Source organism: Microcebus murinus, chromosome 1 (assembly GCF_040939455.1).
Source record: "Microcebus murinus isolate Inina chromosome 1, M.murinus_Inina_mat1.0, whole genome shotgun sequence".
Taxonomy (NCBI): domain Eukaryota; kingdom Metazoa; phylum Chordata; class Mammalia; order Primates; family Cheirogaleidae; genus Microcebus; species Microcebus murinus.
Genome location: NC_134104.1, coordinates 91,088,329 through 91,106,292, shown reverse-complemented (window position 1 = coordinate 91,106,292; position 17,964 = coordinate 91,088,329). Strand labels below are relative to the sequence as shown.

Below are 17,964 nucleotides of genomic sequence, written 5' to 3'. Positions count from 1 at the left end.
AGCATCTCATCAAATAGTGACATTTTACTTTAATTTGGAATATACATTGCCTTATATTTTAAGAGACTACCTATTTTTAACTGAATATTACTGTAAAGAAAATGTTATGGAATGAAAGTGATTATGACAGGCAGTATTTCAAGGTCGTGGTAGAAACTTGATACCTCAGTGACTTGCACTCAGAAACATTTATTAAATATTTGTGTGCTAAGGATAAATATTTCCTGTCCTCAAATGTCCCGGCCCGCGGGACCTTCTGTTACTCGTGGGGTCAAGGGGGACCGTGCCTGAAAGAGATGGGCGAGAGAAAGGAACGAGACCAAGCAAAGGGTTGTCAAGGTCTACTTTACTTAGATTCTTTGTAGGTTTTATAAGCATACAGAAACAAGGAAGTAGAAACAGAAAAATAGAGTGGGGTGATGATGAGGCTTGGGTCTGGGCTAATTAGCCCCGATCAGCATCTTATCGGTATCGAAGGTGTTTGTGATTGATTACTCAACCCCAACCTGGCAGGTGGTCGGGAACAATTGCAGTTAGCACACCCTGGAGAATTCCATGGTCAGCACATCATGGAATGGATTCTTCTCGGAGCTATAGCTGGAGGGTGGGTGCTGTTTTCTTTCCAGGAATTTTCCAGGGCGAAGCCTGTGCGTAGGACGAGTCATAGGGGAGTTGAGGGTCTTTGAGGGTCCTTGCCTCCAACATCTCCCCCTCTCTTTATTAATATGAGGGAGATTTATATAGGTTGGTGGAGAGCCTGTCTTAGGCTACGCGATGGACTTCTGCGACCAGCACCCCAAATATAAGATTGGGCAATTAACGTGAAGGTGAGGCCTCTGTCTTAGGCTATGTAGGTGGCATCCAGCTCTGGTACTTCTGATTATGAAGTGTGCCCCCGGGCATGGACCTACAATATTCCCATCATGGAGTCACCTCACCTTTGGCGGGGTGTGCATCTGGTACACGGCATCGCGATAATCCCGTCATGGGCGTCTCCACAGCCTTTGGAACCAACTGCGTTCCATGTCTGAGGCAAGGCTTGAGAAATTTAGACCTTCATGGAGGTCTTCTCTGGAGCCTCTTTGTTCTAGCCGTTGGTAAAACACGGAGACTGATTTTTGTGTCTGCGTCTACTTGTGACTTGACAAAATTAGTTAGTTTCTTAAATGCCCAAGGCCCAAAGGTGAGGAGTAACAGAAAACCTACAAGCGGCCCTAAGACACTGGGAAGCAATGTGGATAGCCAGGGGGATGTGGAAAACCAATTTTGATACCACGCTTTACTCTGTTCTCTCCGTTTTTTTCTATCTTCTAGGCTCTGTCTAACCCTTTCAATGCTATCTTCTACCAGACCTGTTTTGTCTGCATAGAAGCAACATTCTTCTTTAAGTGCTGCGCACAAACCTCCCTCTTGGAGGAACACTAAGTCTAGGCCTCTTCTATTTTGTTAACACTACCTCAGAAAGTGAAGCGAGGGATTCTTTGAGATATTTTAGGCCCTGCTGTAGCTCTCGGAGATCATTATCGATGGCAGCAGAGAGCTGTAGGTATTGCTGGTTGGAGGTGACTAGAGAAGCTATGCCTGTTTCAGCCCCTGTGGTACCAAGGGCTAGAACAACTGCGAGTGTTATGGCCGTGATGGGCTCTCTCTTTTCTCAGGGCATTGTGGTGCCGTGCTCCCAAAATTTGAGCAATTTGTCAGCAGGACGTATAGTGAGTCTGGGGAAGAGCATGACTAACACACAATATTCTCTATGCTCAAGAAACATTGCAGTGACTACATACGGGGTAAGGCCGGAAGAACAAGCAAAATAAGAGGTGTTAGATGCCTGAATATACTGAAAGGTGGAGTTGACAGTAATTGACTGATTGCATATTTTCTTTAAGGGTGCGGGAGGGAGCATTCTTGGGCTAAGAAGGCAAAGGCCTAGGCCTGTGACCTGGCTGAGTGTCAGGCCACCATGGGTCTCTAGGCCCCATCTGAGTCTGCTGGTGTTGTTAGTAAATAATCCTGGAATGGGGGAGACTCTTGTTTTTTTGGGAAATATTACAGATGTCTGATAGAGGAACTGAATTAATTTATCAGGGGGGTAATGATTATCTAGTTTGCCCTGGAAAGACGTACAGTTAACCGCCCAATCATCATCATTTTGTATTAGCCACTGAATTTGGGAAGCATTGTAAGGGAGTATTATGATATCTGGATCCTTTCTAAAGAGTTTAAGGGAGTTTTCTCGCCCCAAGCGAATAATCTTAGCTACTAAATAAGGGCAGGTGGGAAGGACTTTAGGGGGGAAAGCCGACAGGTGAACCCAAAAAAGGGGCTTGCCCTGCCAGAAGAGTCCCGTGGGCGAAAAGGGGGTAGGGAGGACAATGAAGTACAAGGGGGAGTCGGGGGAGAAGTAGTCAATGGCCTGGGCATTTATGGCCTACTCAACTAAATCAAGCGCTTGCTGCCCTTCTTTAGTTAGGGAGCGTGGAGAGGTTGGATTGGCATCTCCCTGCAGGGTGTCAAATAGGGGTTTTAACTGTCCTGTGGTGAGTCTCAAATATGGGCGAAGCCAATTAATGTCACCCAGAAGGCGCTGAAAATCATTAAGGCATTGAAGAGAGTCTTTTCTGATTTGTACCTTTTGGGAGAGGACCTTATTGGGGAACAATCCAAAGCCTAGGAACAGGTGAGGGGGGCAGACCTGAATCTTTTCAGGGGACAAGCGGAGGCCTCGAGCTTGTAAGGCCGAGACAACCTGCATGGTAACTTGATGTAAGGTTGCCTCGTCGGCCCCGGCGAGAAGAATGTCATCCATATAATGAATTATATATAGCTGAGGATGTTGAATTCTAAAAGAATCAACTGTCTGAGCTACATATTTTTGGCAAAGGGTAGGGCTGTTGGCCATGCCTTTAGGCAATACTCGCCATTGGAAGCGCGGAGAGGGTCCTATACAGTTTACTACCGGGAGACTGAATGCAGTCATCCGGGTCATCTGGGTGTAATGGTATGGAGAAAAAGCAGTCTTTTAGGTATGGAGAAAAAGCAGTCTTTTAGGCCAATGACTATTTTATAGTAGCCTTTGGGGATAGCTACGGGCGAAGGCAAACCAGGCTGGAGTGCCCCCATGGGAACCATTGTTTGATTAACAGCCCGTAAGTCTTGTAGCAGCCGCCATCTGCCAGTCTTTTTTTGAATGACGAAAATGGGGGTGTTCCATGGTGAAGTAGAGGGCTCTATGTGTCCGGCAGCTAATTGTTCCTGCGCTAACACTGTAGCTGCGGCTAGCTTGTTAGATGGGAGGGGCCACTGATCGATCCAGACAGGTGAGTCACTTTTCTAAGTGATCTTATCTGCCTGAAGTGCATGGGGATCAATGGCCCTTACGAAAAATGGTCTTTGAACCCTAGTCCTGATCTGTCTGACTTAGGGAGGGTGGTTAAGGGTGCTCTTAGTCCCTGACCCTCTTTGCCTAAACCCTGTCCTGGGAGGAATCCCTGTTTAAGCATTTGGCTGGCTACAACTTCATTGGGGCTGCACATAATGACATTTATTTGTGCAAGGATATCACGCCCCCATAAGTTAACAGGTAGGCTCGGGACTACAAAGGGTTGAGTAGTACCTCTGTTTCCCTCAGAGTCTTCGCATGTCAAAATTTTTGAGCTCTGGAGAGTATCTCTAGACTGTCCTATACCTTGTAAGTGCGTAAGGGAGGGCTGCAGTGGCCATGAATCGGGCCAGGCATCTTGGGCAATAACCGTGGAATCAGCGCCTGAATCAAGAAGGCCTTCAAAAAGTTTACCATCTAATTTTAGCCGCAGGGTGGGCCCAATAGAGATCAGAAGAGCCAGGGCAAGAAGCACCTCGGTTAGCGGCGATGGCTGGGAAGGATGTATTAAGGGGCAAGGGTAATGCCTGAGCTAAGCGCTGTCCCTTAGAGACATACACAGGGCCGGTAAGTGCACTGGCTAAGATGTTAATTTGCCCAGTAAAGTCACTATCTACTATGGAGGGGTGGACTATGAGCCCCGCAAGAGTGGAGGAGGCTCGGCCCAGAATAAAAAAGAACATATTAGCTGGGGGGGGGGGTCCAAAGGAGCCAGTGGGCAAAATTTGAACACCATCCTCAGGTCTTAATATTGTGTCGGAGGAGGCACACAAGTCCACTCTTGCACTCCCTTTGGTTGCTCAGAGGAGTCTAAAGTCTGAGGGCTCTCTTGTCGGCTGTTCCCTGAGGCCGACTGAAATTGAATAGGACGGGGGGGGGCCCCGGGGCTGGCCCCTCAGGCCGTTTTCTAAAAGGGGGGGCAAGAGGTTTCCAAAGACATCAGTCTTGGAGCGGCATTGATTGGCCCAATGCTTTCCCCTCTTACAGCGAGGACAGAGGGACGAGGGCTGGGCTGGCCTGCCTGGCGGCTCACTGAGGTTAGCGGTAGCAGAGGAGACGGCTAAGGGGCACTGCCTCGCAAAGTGCCCTGGTTGACCGCATTTAAAGCAGTCCCTCTTTGCCGCGGTCCCTTGGATGGCGGCCCCAACCGCAAGCTGTACGGCCTGCGATACCTTATGGACGAAGGGGTCAACATCATTACACATTCTAATCATGTCATTAAGGTCTTTATTTTATTTTTATTTTATTTATTTTTTTGAGACAGAGTCTCGCTTGTTGCCCAGGCTAGAGTGAGTGCCATGGCGTCAGCCTAGCTCACAGCAACCTCAAACTCCTGGGCTCAAGCAATCCTTCTGCCTCAGCCTCCCGAGTAGCTGGGACTACAGGCATGCGCCACCATGCTCGGCTAATTTTTTATATATATATATGTTAGTTGGTCAATTAATTTCTTTTCTATTTATAGTAGAGACGGGGTCTTGCTCTTGCTCAGGCTGGTTTCGAACTCCTGACCTTGAGCAATCCGCCCGCCTCCGCCTCCCAGAGTGCTAGGATTACAGGCGTGAGCCACCGCGCCCGGCTAGGTCTTTATTTTTGAGTTTACTCCTGAGGATGGCCCTGCAAGTGCTGTTGGCATTTTCATAGGCCAATCGTTTAATGAGTTTATTATCGTCATCCTCCTGTCCGAGGGTCCTCTCAGCAGATTCTAAAAGCCTACCTACAAATTCACTAAAGCCCTCTTGAGCTCCCTGGGTGATTTTTGTCAGGGGAGTAAGAGCAGATCCCTTAGAGGGAAGTGTTCGCCAGGCGCCGAAGGCAGCTGCGGCAGTCTGGGACAAAAGTCCAATTGGGAGTCTCCTTTGGCACTGTTCAGTAGCAAATCTCCCCTGTCCGCTAAGCTTTTCAAGGGTCCAAGATGCAGAATTGGGATTTTTTAAATTATTAGCAGCCATGGTCTGACAGCGGTCGAGAAAGTCAGCCTTCCAAAAGAGGAACTTCCCGCGAGAAAGGACCGCCTGTACTAGTTTGACCCATTCTCCGGGGAGCAGGTAGCCGCCTCCTAGGGCTGCCTCTAGGAGGATTCATAGGTAAAGGGTACAGTGGGCCCATACGTTCTAACAGCAGAATTCAGTTCTTTTAAGGTTTTGAGCTTTAGTCTGCGAAATTCAGTGGGCTCTGAGTCTGTTTCTTCTGGGAGGTCATCACTTTTGCTTTCTCTTTCCCTCCCTTCCATATCCTCATTATCTGAATCTTGGGGCGGGGACTGGCTCGAAGAAGGGGCGGCAAGGTCTCCTCGCCTGTTAGATCGGGTAACTACCGGGAATGCTAGGACTTTATGGGAGGACTTTAAGGATTTTTTATTTAAGGTGGCGTGCAATTGGGCGGTCTCATGACGTGGGTAGCTAATGAAAACCGAATCTTTAAGCGTATCTTGGAGGGAGGACAAGTCTTTGGAAAGCTGGGCAAATTCTTTTTGAAGTTGTAAGACATCCTTTAATTGCGTGACTCTTTGACTTAAGTCTTTTTTGGCACGCAAAAGCAAGGGCATTGTAAGGGGAGGCATTAACGAAGGTGCGCAAATCTGGGGCGCGTAAGGAGGCGGCCATTCGGGATCGTGATATTGGGCCGCTTCCTCTCCGAGGGTTGCCTCTTCTGTGGGGTCAAGGGACTCTTGGAGGGATTGTTTCTTGAATACCGGGTAATTAAATGCATGAGGGGCTGTACCCTCGGGTAAGGGAGGATAGAGGGTCTTGGTGTCTGGCCTACTAATCGGGGGTTCGTCCCTAGATGTCTGGAGCTCAGCCGAGGGGTCCTGAGGGGACATATTAATACAAACTGAGGGGCAAGGGGAAGGGCATGTTGGTCTCTCAGGGTCATTAGGAGAAGCTGGCCCTTCGGCCGTCTTTAAAGACGTTCTCGAAGCGGACGCGACATGGGTCGGAGGCAGAATTCTGCTACTGAGAGCAGCTGCTTTTTATTGGGGTCTGAATCTGCTCCCTCAACAATATCTCTGATTAGTCCCCAGTATGAGAAAACAGATACAGGGACGACATCTGGGCCCTGATTCAGAAGTAAATTGTTTAAATCTCTGCCTACCTTTTGCCACTTGCATGGGTGAATTTCAGGTCCACCAACAATAAACTAAGGACAAGCATGATCAATGAACACAAAAAACTTTACTAGGTCCTTTTTCTTAACTCTAATTCCTCTCTCTCTCTGAGCGAGGCCTTGAGATCCTTGATAAAAACGGCCTCTTTAGACAAAGAATGGCCCATCTTGATGGGATGACAATGTAAAAAATCTACTCACCAGACCGTCGATTCTGTGAGCGGCGGAAAGGAGGTCTCTTCAGGGATTCTCCAGAGAACTATCTGTAAACCGCGTGCATTCGACAAAAGTCCGTACCTCGTGCCCCACGTTGGGTGCCACTTGTCCCGGCCCGCGGGACCTTCTGTTACTCGTGGGGTCAAGGGGGACCGTGCCTGAAAGAGATGGGCGAGAGAAAGGAACGAGACCAAGCAAAGGGTTGTCAAGGTCTACTTTACTTAGATTCTTTGTAGGTTTTATAAGCATACAGAAACAAGGAAGTAGAAACAGAAAAATAGAGTGGGGTGACGATGAGGCTTGGGTCTGGGCTAATTAGCCCCGATCAGCGTCTTATCGGTATCGAAGGTGTTTGTGATTGATTACTCAACCCCAACCTGGCAGGTGGTCGGGAACAATTGCAGTCAGCACACCCTGGAGAATTCCATGGTCAGCACATCATGGAATGGATTCTTCTCGGAGCTATAGCTGGAGGGTGGGGTGCTGTTTTCATTCCGGGAATTTTCCAGGGCGAAGCCCGTGCGTAGGACGAGTCATAGGGGAGTTGAGGGTCTTTGAGGGTCCTTGCCTCCAACACTCAAACTCATAGTCTGATAGGGAGATGGACATGTGTATAACAAATGTGATAAATTCTGGAACATAAATGAACAGGGACCTCAGGGAATATAGAAGAAGCAGCATCTACCTGAAACATATGTAATATTTGAACTAAGCCTATAACAAAGAGTAAAAGGTTTTGACATGGAAGAGGTGAGTAAAAAACCATATAGGCTGAAGAATGTATAAAAAAGGCACAGAGATATGAAGAACATGGTGGATGGGGAAGAACAGTAATTCACTATATCTCAAATGGGGAGAGTGGTGACCTTAGGCTAGATCTTTGATACTCAAAGTGTGATCTGCTGAACTGATTAGAAATGGGGACTCTCAGGCCACATCACAGACTACTGAATCAGAGTCTACATTTGTACAGGATCCACAGGTAAGTTGTATGAATATTAAAGTTTGAGAAGCATGGGACTGTATCTCCCAAAGCTTTGCAAAAACCACATTAGACTTTATTTTACATGATGAACTGCTATTGAAGTATAGTTAAAAGGTCCCCTAAATATATTACTTTTGTATAATGGTTTTCTGTTAATTGTAATACAAATAGAATTTTTGCGTCTTTTTTTTTTTTAAGACAGGGTTTTGGTCTTATTGCCCAGGGTGGAGTACAGTGGCAAGATTATAGCTCACTGCATCCTCAAACTGCTGGGCTCAAACAGTCCTCCTACCTCAACCTCCTTAGTAGCTGGGACCAGAGGCGAGTACCTGGCTAAATTTTTTTTTTTCTTAGAGATGGGATCTTGTTGTGTTGCCCAGGCTGATCTTTTTTTTTTTTTTTTTTTTTTTTTTTTTTTCGCAGCGAGGGAGCTGCTCTGCTACGTACGAAACCCCGACCCAGAAGCAGGTCGTCTACGAATGGTTTAGCGCCAGGTTCCCCAATAAGCAGAACCCAGGCTGATCTTGAACTCCTGGGGCCTCAAGCGATCTTCCCTCTTTGGCCTACCAAAGTGCTGGGATTACAGGTGTGGCCACTGTACCTGGCCTACAATCTCATTTTAAAGAATGTTGTTATAATATTTATCTCAATATTTGAGGCCATTTCTATGTTCCCTGATATAAAGAGCTCTGGAAAGACATCCCAACTCCAAGCTATAATTAAATTCAAATATAATTAAATTTAAGAATAAGTTTCTTTAGAGAAGTTTCTCTAAAGTAATCCACGTTCACTGTTCGAGGAAAAAAATTAGTACAGAAGTTTATGAAATTTACTACACTTGGTCTTAGCCAAAAGGCCGAGAAGCAATGATGAAATTTAAAAACAAGTCTCTTGATTACCCTTTCTTTTCTCTCCTCTCCTCCCACACCAATCCCCGTTGAAAGAACTACTGGTGATGGCTTAGTATATGTTCTTCTAAATATTTTTTGTGCATCTGCAAACATGTATGTTTCTCTAAATTATTTATTAGCATACTTTTATTAACACAAAAATTATATACAAATTGTTATGCAGTATGTTTCTTTATAATGTATATTGGACATTTTTTCTTTTCAGTATGCATTGATTTGCATCATTACCTTTTTTTAACACTGCATACTATTGCATATTGTAGATAATTTCATGATTTATTTAATCCCTTATTGATGGACATTTATACTATTTCCAGTTTTTCACTACCATAAACAGTATATAATGAACTTTATTTTTTCTTTTTTTCATTTTTGAAATAGGGTCTTGCTCTGTCACCCTGGGTAGAGTATAGTGTCGGCATCATAATAATAGCTCATTGCAACCTCAAACTTCTGGGCTCAAGCGATCTTCCTGCCTCAGCCGCCTGAGTAGCTGGGACTACAGGTGCATGCGCCACCATGCCCAGCTAATTTTTTCTATTTTTTTGTAGAAATGGCGTCTTACTTTTGCTCAGGCTGGTCTTGAACTCCTAAGCTTAAGCCATCCTCCCGCCTCAGCCTCTCAGAGTGTAGGATTACAGATGTGAGCCATGTTGCCCAGCCTCTATAACGAACGTTTCTAAGGGTAATTTTGGATAGTGGTACGGGACTCTGTTTGTAGCACATCTGCAGAATACGTACTTTGTGAGAGTTTGTCATCAAAAAAGTTGACAGCTAGTGAGAATTTGTCATCAAAAAAGTTGAATCAAGTCTGGGCACAGTGGCTTGCACTTGTAATCCCACTATATTGGGAGGTAGAGGTGGGAGGATCACTTGAGGCCAGGAGTTCGAGACCAGCCTGAGCAACAAAGTGAGACCCCGGTCTCTACCCCCACAAAAAATATTTCCCAGGGGTGGTGGCATGCACCTGTAGTCCTAGCTACTATAGTCCCCACGTATTGTAATCCCAGCATGGGAGACAGAGACAGGAAAATCACTGGTGCCCAGTAGTTGGAGGCTGCAGTGAGCTATGATCATGTCACTGCACGCTAGCCTGGGCGACAGAGCGAAACCCTGTTGCTAAAAAAATAAAAAATGAAATTTAAACCAAAAGATAAGTATGTGAGGTAATGCATATGTTAATTAGCTTGACTTAGCCATTCCGAAATATATCTATATATCAAAACATCATGTTGTGTATACAATAAATATATACAATTTTTATTGCTCAATTAAAAAAATAATTTAGGCTGGGCACAATGGCTCATGCCTGTAATCTCAACACTTTGGGAGGCCGAGGCAGGAGGATTGCTTGAGGCCAGGGATTCAGGACCAGCCTGAGCAACATAGTGAGTCCCAATCTCTACAAAAAAATAAAAACAAAAAAACTAGCCAGGTGTGGTGGCATGCACCTGGAGTCTCAGCTACTTAGGAGGCTGAGGTGGAAGGATCGACTGAGCCTGAGATTTTTTTTGGGTTTTTTTTGAGACAGAGTCTCACTTTGTTGCCCAGGCTAGAGTGAGTGCCATGGCGTCAGCCTAGCTCACAGCAACCTCAAACTCCTGGGCTCAAGCAATCCTGCTGCCTCAGCCTCCTGAGTAGCTGAGACTACAGGCATGCGCCACCATGCCCGGCTAATTTTTTCTATATATATTAGTTGGCCAATTAATTTCTTTCTATTTATAATAGAGACGGGGGTCTCGATTTTGCTCAGACTGGTTTCGAACTCCTGCTCGAGCAATCTGCCTGCCTCTGCCTCCCAGAGTGCTAGGATTACAGGCATGAGCCTGAGAGTTTAAGATCACAGTGAGCTATTATTGGGCCACTGCTCTCCAGCCTGGGTGACAGAACAAGACCCGTCTCTTGGAACAAATAATAATAATTTTTAAAAACCCAGTTTATGACACGACTACATTGAATGAGAGGATCTTTTCACTCTTGCCTTCACCAATATCAGATATTATGAATCATTAACATTTTTGCAAATCAAAAATAAACGCTAGCTTGGTATTTTAAATTTTGTATTATATAAGAGCTAGATTGAGTATCTTCATCTATTCGACCATTTTTGACCTACTGTATCATGAGGTTATTTTAAATATGGTTAATTATAAATGTCATGGATACTTCACAGTATGTCTTCAGCCTGAAAATGATATTATATAATTTAGCACAGTGTATAGCATATGCTTAGCCTTCAGTAAAATACTTTGTATCATAATCCAGTGTTATTCCTGTTTTATTCCTGTCCTGATCATTTTGTACCATTTATTTGCCATTATAGTTTTTTTCAGTCAAAAATTTTCAAACTATAGCACACATAGGAATCACTGGATAATGGTATTAAAAGAACTTGGTTTTGGCCGGGCGCGGTGGCTCAAGCCTGTAATCCTAGCACTCTGGGAGGCCGAGGCGGGCGGATTGCTCGAGGTCAGGAGTTCGAAACCAGCCTGAGCAAGAGCAAGACCCCGTCTCTACTATAAATAGAAAGAAATTAATTGGCCAACTAATATATATATATATATAAAAAAAATTAGCCGGGCATGGTGGCGCATGCCTGTAGTCCCAGCTACTTGGGAGGCTGAGGCAGAAGGATTGCTTGAGCCCAGGAGTTTGAGGTTGCTGTGAGCTAGGCTGACGCCACGGCACTCACTCTAGCCTGTGCAACAAAGTGAGATTCTGTCTCAAAAAAAAAAAAAAAAAAGAACTTGGTTTAGAGATAATCCATTAAAATTTTTATAGTACCTTTGTACTTTGTATTGTCTTTGCCTGGAGAGTTTTGTTCTCGGATTGTCAGGTAACTAACTATCTCTTGTCATTCGAGTCTTAACTCAAATTTCATATCCTCCAAGAAGCCTTCTTACCCTCATTTACTTTATAACTTCTTTCCTTATTTTTTGTCTTGTTTTCTGGTAGTGATTTTTTTTTTTTATTGTATGGTAGAATGTATGCTCCATGAGAGCAGAGATTTTGTTTCATTGACATTGGAGCTCAGGTGCCTAGACGGTACTTAATAATAGTATGTTCAAAAATATCTGTAAATTGTACAAAGGACTAGTAGCAAGCCTTTCCAGGGTTTAGTTTTACTTTAGTTATTGGAGATTTTAGCATTGGGAGTTGCTGTTGTCTGTATTTTTTTCCTTAAAGTAATAGCATATTTTAATTAACAGATTCATGTAGTAAACTAATTTTAGTTTTAACTAAGCAATAGTCTTATCTTGTTACAATGCAATTAATAGTTCTTTTTCCCTAAATAGCTATTAAGTGTTCTAATTTTCTGGGGAAAACTATAAAACTGTAGCCTTTGCCTTGTTCAGGTAAAAGATTCAATTTTCATTAAGATCTGTTGATTCCCATGTAATCCTTCTTACCTTGCTTAATTCTGATACCAGTCTTTTCTTAATTTTAGGCACACGGAGGCAATAGTGATTATTTTTAAGTTACTTTCAACTATTTTTCAGTTGTAACTTTGTCATTTTTGTTTTCAGTCATGTAGGCATTGGAGTATGCTAATCTGGAGAAAAAAATTTCTCTATGATCAGTCAAAGACAGGACTATAATTTGATTTCCTTGGCATGTGAGAAACACTGTTCTAGAAAACAGACATTTAATTGTGAGATTTTATGCTCGAGCAAATAAAGATCATAAGCTTATTTCTCTTTAAACAGACTTTAGACAAATGCCCTTTTTCCTTGTACTCAAAACCAGTCTTACTGATTTGTTTTGATGTGGAAAAACTGGTTTACTTAATCTAACTAAACATTTTAGAATGAATAGTAGTTTTGTAACCATTATCTCCCCTCCCCCTTCCCATATACTCTCACATAGTGAGAGAGTAGGAAATGACAAATGAGACCTTTTTTTAAAACAAATGTGACGTTTTAGTTCACATTTTTTTTTTTTTTTGAGACAGAGTCTCACTTTGTTGCCCAGGCTAGAGTGAGTGCCGTGGCGTCAGCCTGGCTCACAGCAACCTCAATCTCCGGGGCTCAGTGATCCTACTGCCTCAGCCTCCCGAGTAGCTGGGACTACAGGCATGCGCCACCATGCCCGGCTAATTTTTTGTATATATATTTTTAGTTGGTCAATTAATTTATTTCTATTTTTGGTAGAGACGGGGTCTCGCTCAGGCTGGTTTCGAACTCCTGACCTTGAGCAATCCGCCCGCCTCGGCCTCCCAAAGTGCTAGGATTACAGGCGTGAGCCACCACGCCCGGCAAGTTCACATTTTTTTGTTTCACTTTATTTATTTATTATTTATTTATTTTGGGGGATAGGATCTCACTCTGTTGTCTGGGCTTGAGTGCCGTGGTGTCAGCCTCACTTACAGCAGCCTCAAACTCCTGGGGTTAAGCAATCCTCCTGCCTCAGCCTCTCAAGTAGCTGGGACTACAGGTGCTTGTCACAATGCCTGGCTAATTTTTTCTCTTTTTAGTAGAGACGGATCTTGCTTTTGCTTAGGCTGGTCTGCTGAACTCAAGTGATCCTCCTGCCTCAGCCTCTCAAAGTGCTAGGATTACTGGCATGAGCCACCGTGCCCAGCCTGTGGCAATTTTTAATCCACCACAGAAAAGCTTTCTGGAAAGGTATCATGAACAAGGTTAGGGAAACACAGAAGTTTAGATTATGGCTGAGAAATTCAGTGTGGTCAAAGTGTACAGTAAGTTTTGAGGGTACCTGGAAAAAAGCCTGGAAAGTAAACTGGGGCCATTTAAAAAAATGTTAGTTTTGAATATGTTGTATGTATAAAATAAAATTGAGATATTACAAAAGAAGGTAGTGAAAAGTCTAAACCTCCCTCCCTTTCTTCTTTGTCCCAGAGGCAGCCACTCTTATCAATTTACTTTGTAATATTCCAGATACATTCTGTGCATATATAAGCATTATGTCATATATATTTTATTTCCCTTCTAGACAGTACACAATAAGTGCTGTTCTGTACTTTGATTTTTTTTAACTGAGCAGTATAACTTGAAGATATTTATATGAATACATAATAGAACTGCAGTTTTCTTTAAAGCCTGCATAAAAGAATTAGGCTGGAGTGGTGATGTGTGCCTGTAGTACCAGCTACTCTGGAGGCTGAGGTGGGAGTATCACTTGAGCCCAGGAGTTCAAAGTTACAGTGAGCTGTGATCCTGCCACTGTACCTCAGCCCAGGTGACAGAGTGAGACCCTGTCTCAAAAAAATAAGAAGAAAAATAAAATAAATTTTAAAATCCTGCATAAACTATTAATAGACATTTAGTTGTTTATGACGTGACCTTTTACAATTATAAATAGTGCTACCATAGAATTCCTTTTACAAGAGTCATTTTCTACATATGCAAATATATCTCTGGGTAAGTAAATACTTATAAGTAAAATTGCTGGCTCAAAAGGTAATGCATTTTTAAAACTTATTTTTATTTTCAAATTGTGAATATATATATTCCATTTTAACCATTTTTAAGTGTACAGTTCAGTGGCATTAAATATGCTTATATTATTATGCAGCCATCACCACTGTCCATCTCTACAACATTTTCATCTTCTCAAACTGAAGCTCTGTACCTGTTAAACAATACCTCTCCATTACCCCTTCCCTCGCCCCTGGAAACTGCCATTCTATTTTTTGTCTCTATGAATCTGACTACTCAACATTTGTCCTTTTGTGACTGGCTTATTTCACTTACCATAATGTCCTCCAGGTTCATTCATATTGTGGCATGTGTCAGAATTTCCTTCCTTTTTAAGACTGAATAATATTTCTTTGTATGTATATACCACTATTATGTTTATCCATTTGTCAAGAAACACTTGAATTTTGACTACTGTGAATAAAGCTGCTATGAACAAGAGTGTACAAATATCTGTTCCAATCCTGCTTCAGTTCTTTAGATATGTACCTAGAGATGGAATCACTGGATCATATGATAATTCTATGTTTGAGTTTTTGAGGAGCTGCCATATCTTTTTTTACAGTGGCTGTACCATATTGTATTCCCTCCATCAGTGTACAAGGGTTTCAGTTTTTCATCAACACTTGTTATTTTCTGGGTTTTTTTTTTTATAATAGCCATCCTGATAGATGTGAAGTGGTATCTTGTGGTTCTGATTTATATTTTCCTAATGATTAATGATATGGAGCCATGTACTTATTGGCCTATTGTATATCTTCTGTAGGGAAATGTCCTTAGCCCATTTTAAAAATCAGGGTTTTTTTTTTTTTTTGGTCATTGAGTTAAAAGAGTTTTTTTTACATGTTCTGAGCATTACTCTTTTATCAGATATATCTTGCAAATACTTTCTCACATTCTGCAGGTTGTCTTTTAACTGTTGATAGTAGTTTAGTTTATTTGATATAGTCCAATATATTCATTTTTTTTTCTATACTTTTGATGTGATGTCCAAGAAGCCATTGCCAAATCCAATGTCATGAAGCATTTCCCCTATGTTTTCTTCTAAGAGTTTAGTAGTATTAGTTCATACATCTAGATCTTTGATCCATTTTGAATTAATTTTCATTTATGGTGTAAGATAAAGGTCCAACTTCATTTTTTTGGCATATCAATATGTCTGGATATTTTACAGAGAATTACAGAATAACCTGTAGTTTTTATAGACTGATAATGGTATTTTGGTTATATTAAGCAATTTTTAGAGTAACCAGGATTTGCTCAAAATGCTACAGTGGTAAAGAGTAAGTGGGTGGGTATACAGGGGAAACAGGATTTTGTAATGTGTTTGAATATTTCCAGAATAAAAAGTCAAAGAGTTGGTAAACCTGGAAAATGGTATTTTTAGAAACCAAGACACAGTTTCTGTCATTAGTCAGAGGGCTATTTTGTCAGGTGCCATAGAGAGTTTAATTAGAACAAAGACTGAAAAGATGCTATTTTCATGACTTCTGCTGTAGTAGTTTTACTGGAGTGTTTGGATAAAACCTGGTAGCAGAATTTTGAAAAATGCATGAACGATACGAACATGGAGAAAGCAGGATGTAATCACTCTTAATATTTAGTGAAGTTGTTTCATTGAAAAAGAGTATAAACTTATGATTAAAAAATACTAAAGAAAAGTATAAAATGAAAATCCAAGGACCCCCTACCCCTCTTCCTTCCCCTTCTTCTCACCCATCCCCTCCAGTTTTATTCTATAGTTTGTTTACTCCAAGTATGGCTGTGAATGAATAGAGTGGCAAGTTGAGTGGGAGAGAGATTTTTGAGAGGGAGACTCAAACATGCCTTTGCCTGAGAAGAGGTAATGGAAGGAAAGAAAAAATGGAAATGGAACTGAGGAGCCCAGAGAAGGTAAAAGGAAATACGGATTCAGTGGCTAAGTTGCAGAAAAGAATAGAGGCACTTTTTTCTTTGAGACAGCAGGAAAAATGACTTCATTTTTCACTCTAAAGTAGTAAACTGAGTTCACTGCTGATGATTAAGGTTTAGATAAGGTTGGTGGCATCCACTATGTAGTAACCACAGGAATGAGCAAAAGAATGGCTGCAGGAAGGACCCAGCTCAGGCTCCAACTATGCTCGAAATGATTTTTTTGTTGAGGAATGCCATTGTCCAGGGAGATGTGCCACCTTATTAATTGCCAAAGATGACTCAGTTCTTTGGCTAGTTGGATAAGGAAAGTGTTTCTTCCTTCCCCTCTCTTCGTACCTTTACTAAAACTATTCATTTACATTTAAAAGCAGCTCAAGTTCTTCAGTCCTGAGTACTTTGGTAGCTTTTACTTTCTGTGACTCCTTTGTTCAGGCTCTCTCATGTGAAGAAAAACAAAAATTGACAAAATGATTACATAGAGACCTCTAACCAACCATATTGTAGCAATGGAACTATTAATAGTTTTACTTACTCTTTTAAAAAAACAGGTAACAGAAAGCTTGCTCTTAACTATACCCATTAGTTATGTAGCAGTGATGGTTTCAAATGTGGTCCCGATGGATTCTGTTTGCTATATTTTGAATATATACAATGTTGAGAACAAAATTTTTTTTATATATATTTTGAATTTGGTGTCTATCAACCTCGTGTAATATTTTGTACTGTTAAAAGAAATACTTTAGACAAATATAACAGTTTAATTGAGCAAAGAATGATTAGCAAATCAAGCAGCTGCCCTATCCCCCAACCAGGATAGATTCATAGCGACCCTTGAGCTGCAGTTACAGCGTGCTCAGAAAGGAATTATGGACAGAAAACGCAAGTGAGGTACAGAAACAGCTGGATTGGTTACAGTTTGGCATTTGCCTTATTTGAGCACTATTTGAAAAGTTGCCCACCTGTGAGTGGTTAAAATATGGCTGCTATGATTAGCTGAGACTTGGCTACTTGTTATAAGAGTAGATTACGGTTTACTATGTAGGGAGAAACCTATAGGCAGAACTTAAAGTATGTAAGGAGACAGCTTTAGGCTATACTTATTTTAACTGTACAAATAAAAATAGGGGTTGGGGTGTGGTGGCTCAGTACTCTGGCACAGTATTTTGGGAAGCCACAGCAGGAGGATCACTTGAGGCCAGGAGTGCCAAACCAGCCTGGGGAACATAGGGAGACCCTGTCTCTACAAAAAAATTAAAAAATTAATCAGGCATGGTGGCACACGCCTGTAGTCCTAGCTACTCTGGAGGTTGAGGCAGTAAGATCACTTGAGCCTGGAAGTTTGAGGCTGCCATTAGCTATGACTGTGCCATTGCACTCTAGCCTGCATTGTGAGAGCCTGTCTTAAAGGAAAAAAAGAAAGTTACGCCACCTATTTCAGAGAATAGAATTATCTAAATAAGTAAAGATTTGTCCTTATCAAATATTTTTCTGTTTATATATATAATTAGTTTTCATCAAGATATTATATTCTGGAATATAATAGTAATCGTGACATTTAGAGATTTTAAAAATTGAGCTTTTACTTTTTGTATTTTTTAGGAGACCCGTGTACAGTATCATCACAGTTGGAGTTAGAAGAAGCCTTTAGGCTTTATGAGCTAAACAAGGATTCTGAACTCTTGATTCATGGTAAGGGAGTAGTCATTATATATATAATTTCTAGCTTCTAGAGCTATAATTTTTTTTGAAATAACTATTCTTGACCATTTTAAAACATAATTCTGATGTTATTTTCTTAATCTTTATGCCTCATCCCTATGTAATTGTTCTTTTTCATAGTTTCTCAAATGTTAAAGAAGGTAAAATCAATCTGACTCTTATATTCTTGGGAAATATGTTATCTCTGTATGCCTTCTTGGGTGTTAAAATGTGATTTCTCAGTGTTTCACAGCAAGTTTAGGACAAAACTTAAGAATTGAGAGCCTAATGAACCTAAGTTATCTCCTTACAATTTTG

The 17,964-nt window shown here is 41.8% G+C and overlaps 1 protein-coding gene across 1 annotated transcript in view; it reads left to right on the top strand.

The window, feature by feature from the left end:
- Window positions 1–17,964, top strand: part of PRKCI (protein kinase C iota) — a 67,927-nt gene that overhangs the window by 12,057 nt on the left and 37,906 nt on the right. Inside the window, exon 3 of the mRNA XM_012779274.2 lies at window positions 17,548–17,637. Within this exon, the coding sequence (XP_012634728.1) occupies window positions 17,548–17,637 (90 nt within the window). The remainder of the gene's footprint in view (window positions 1–17,547; window positions 17,638–17,964) is intronic.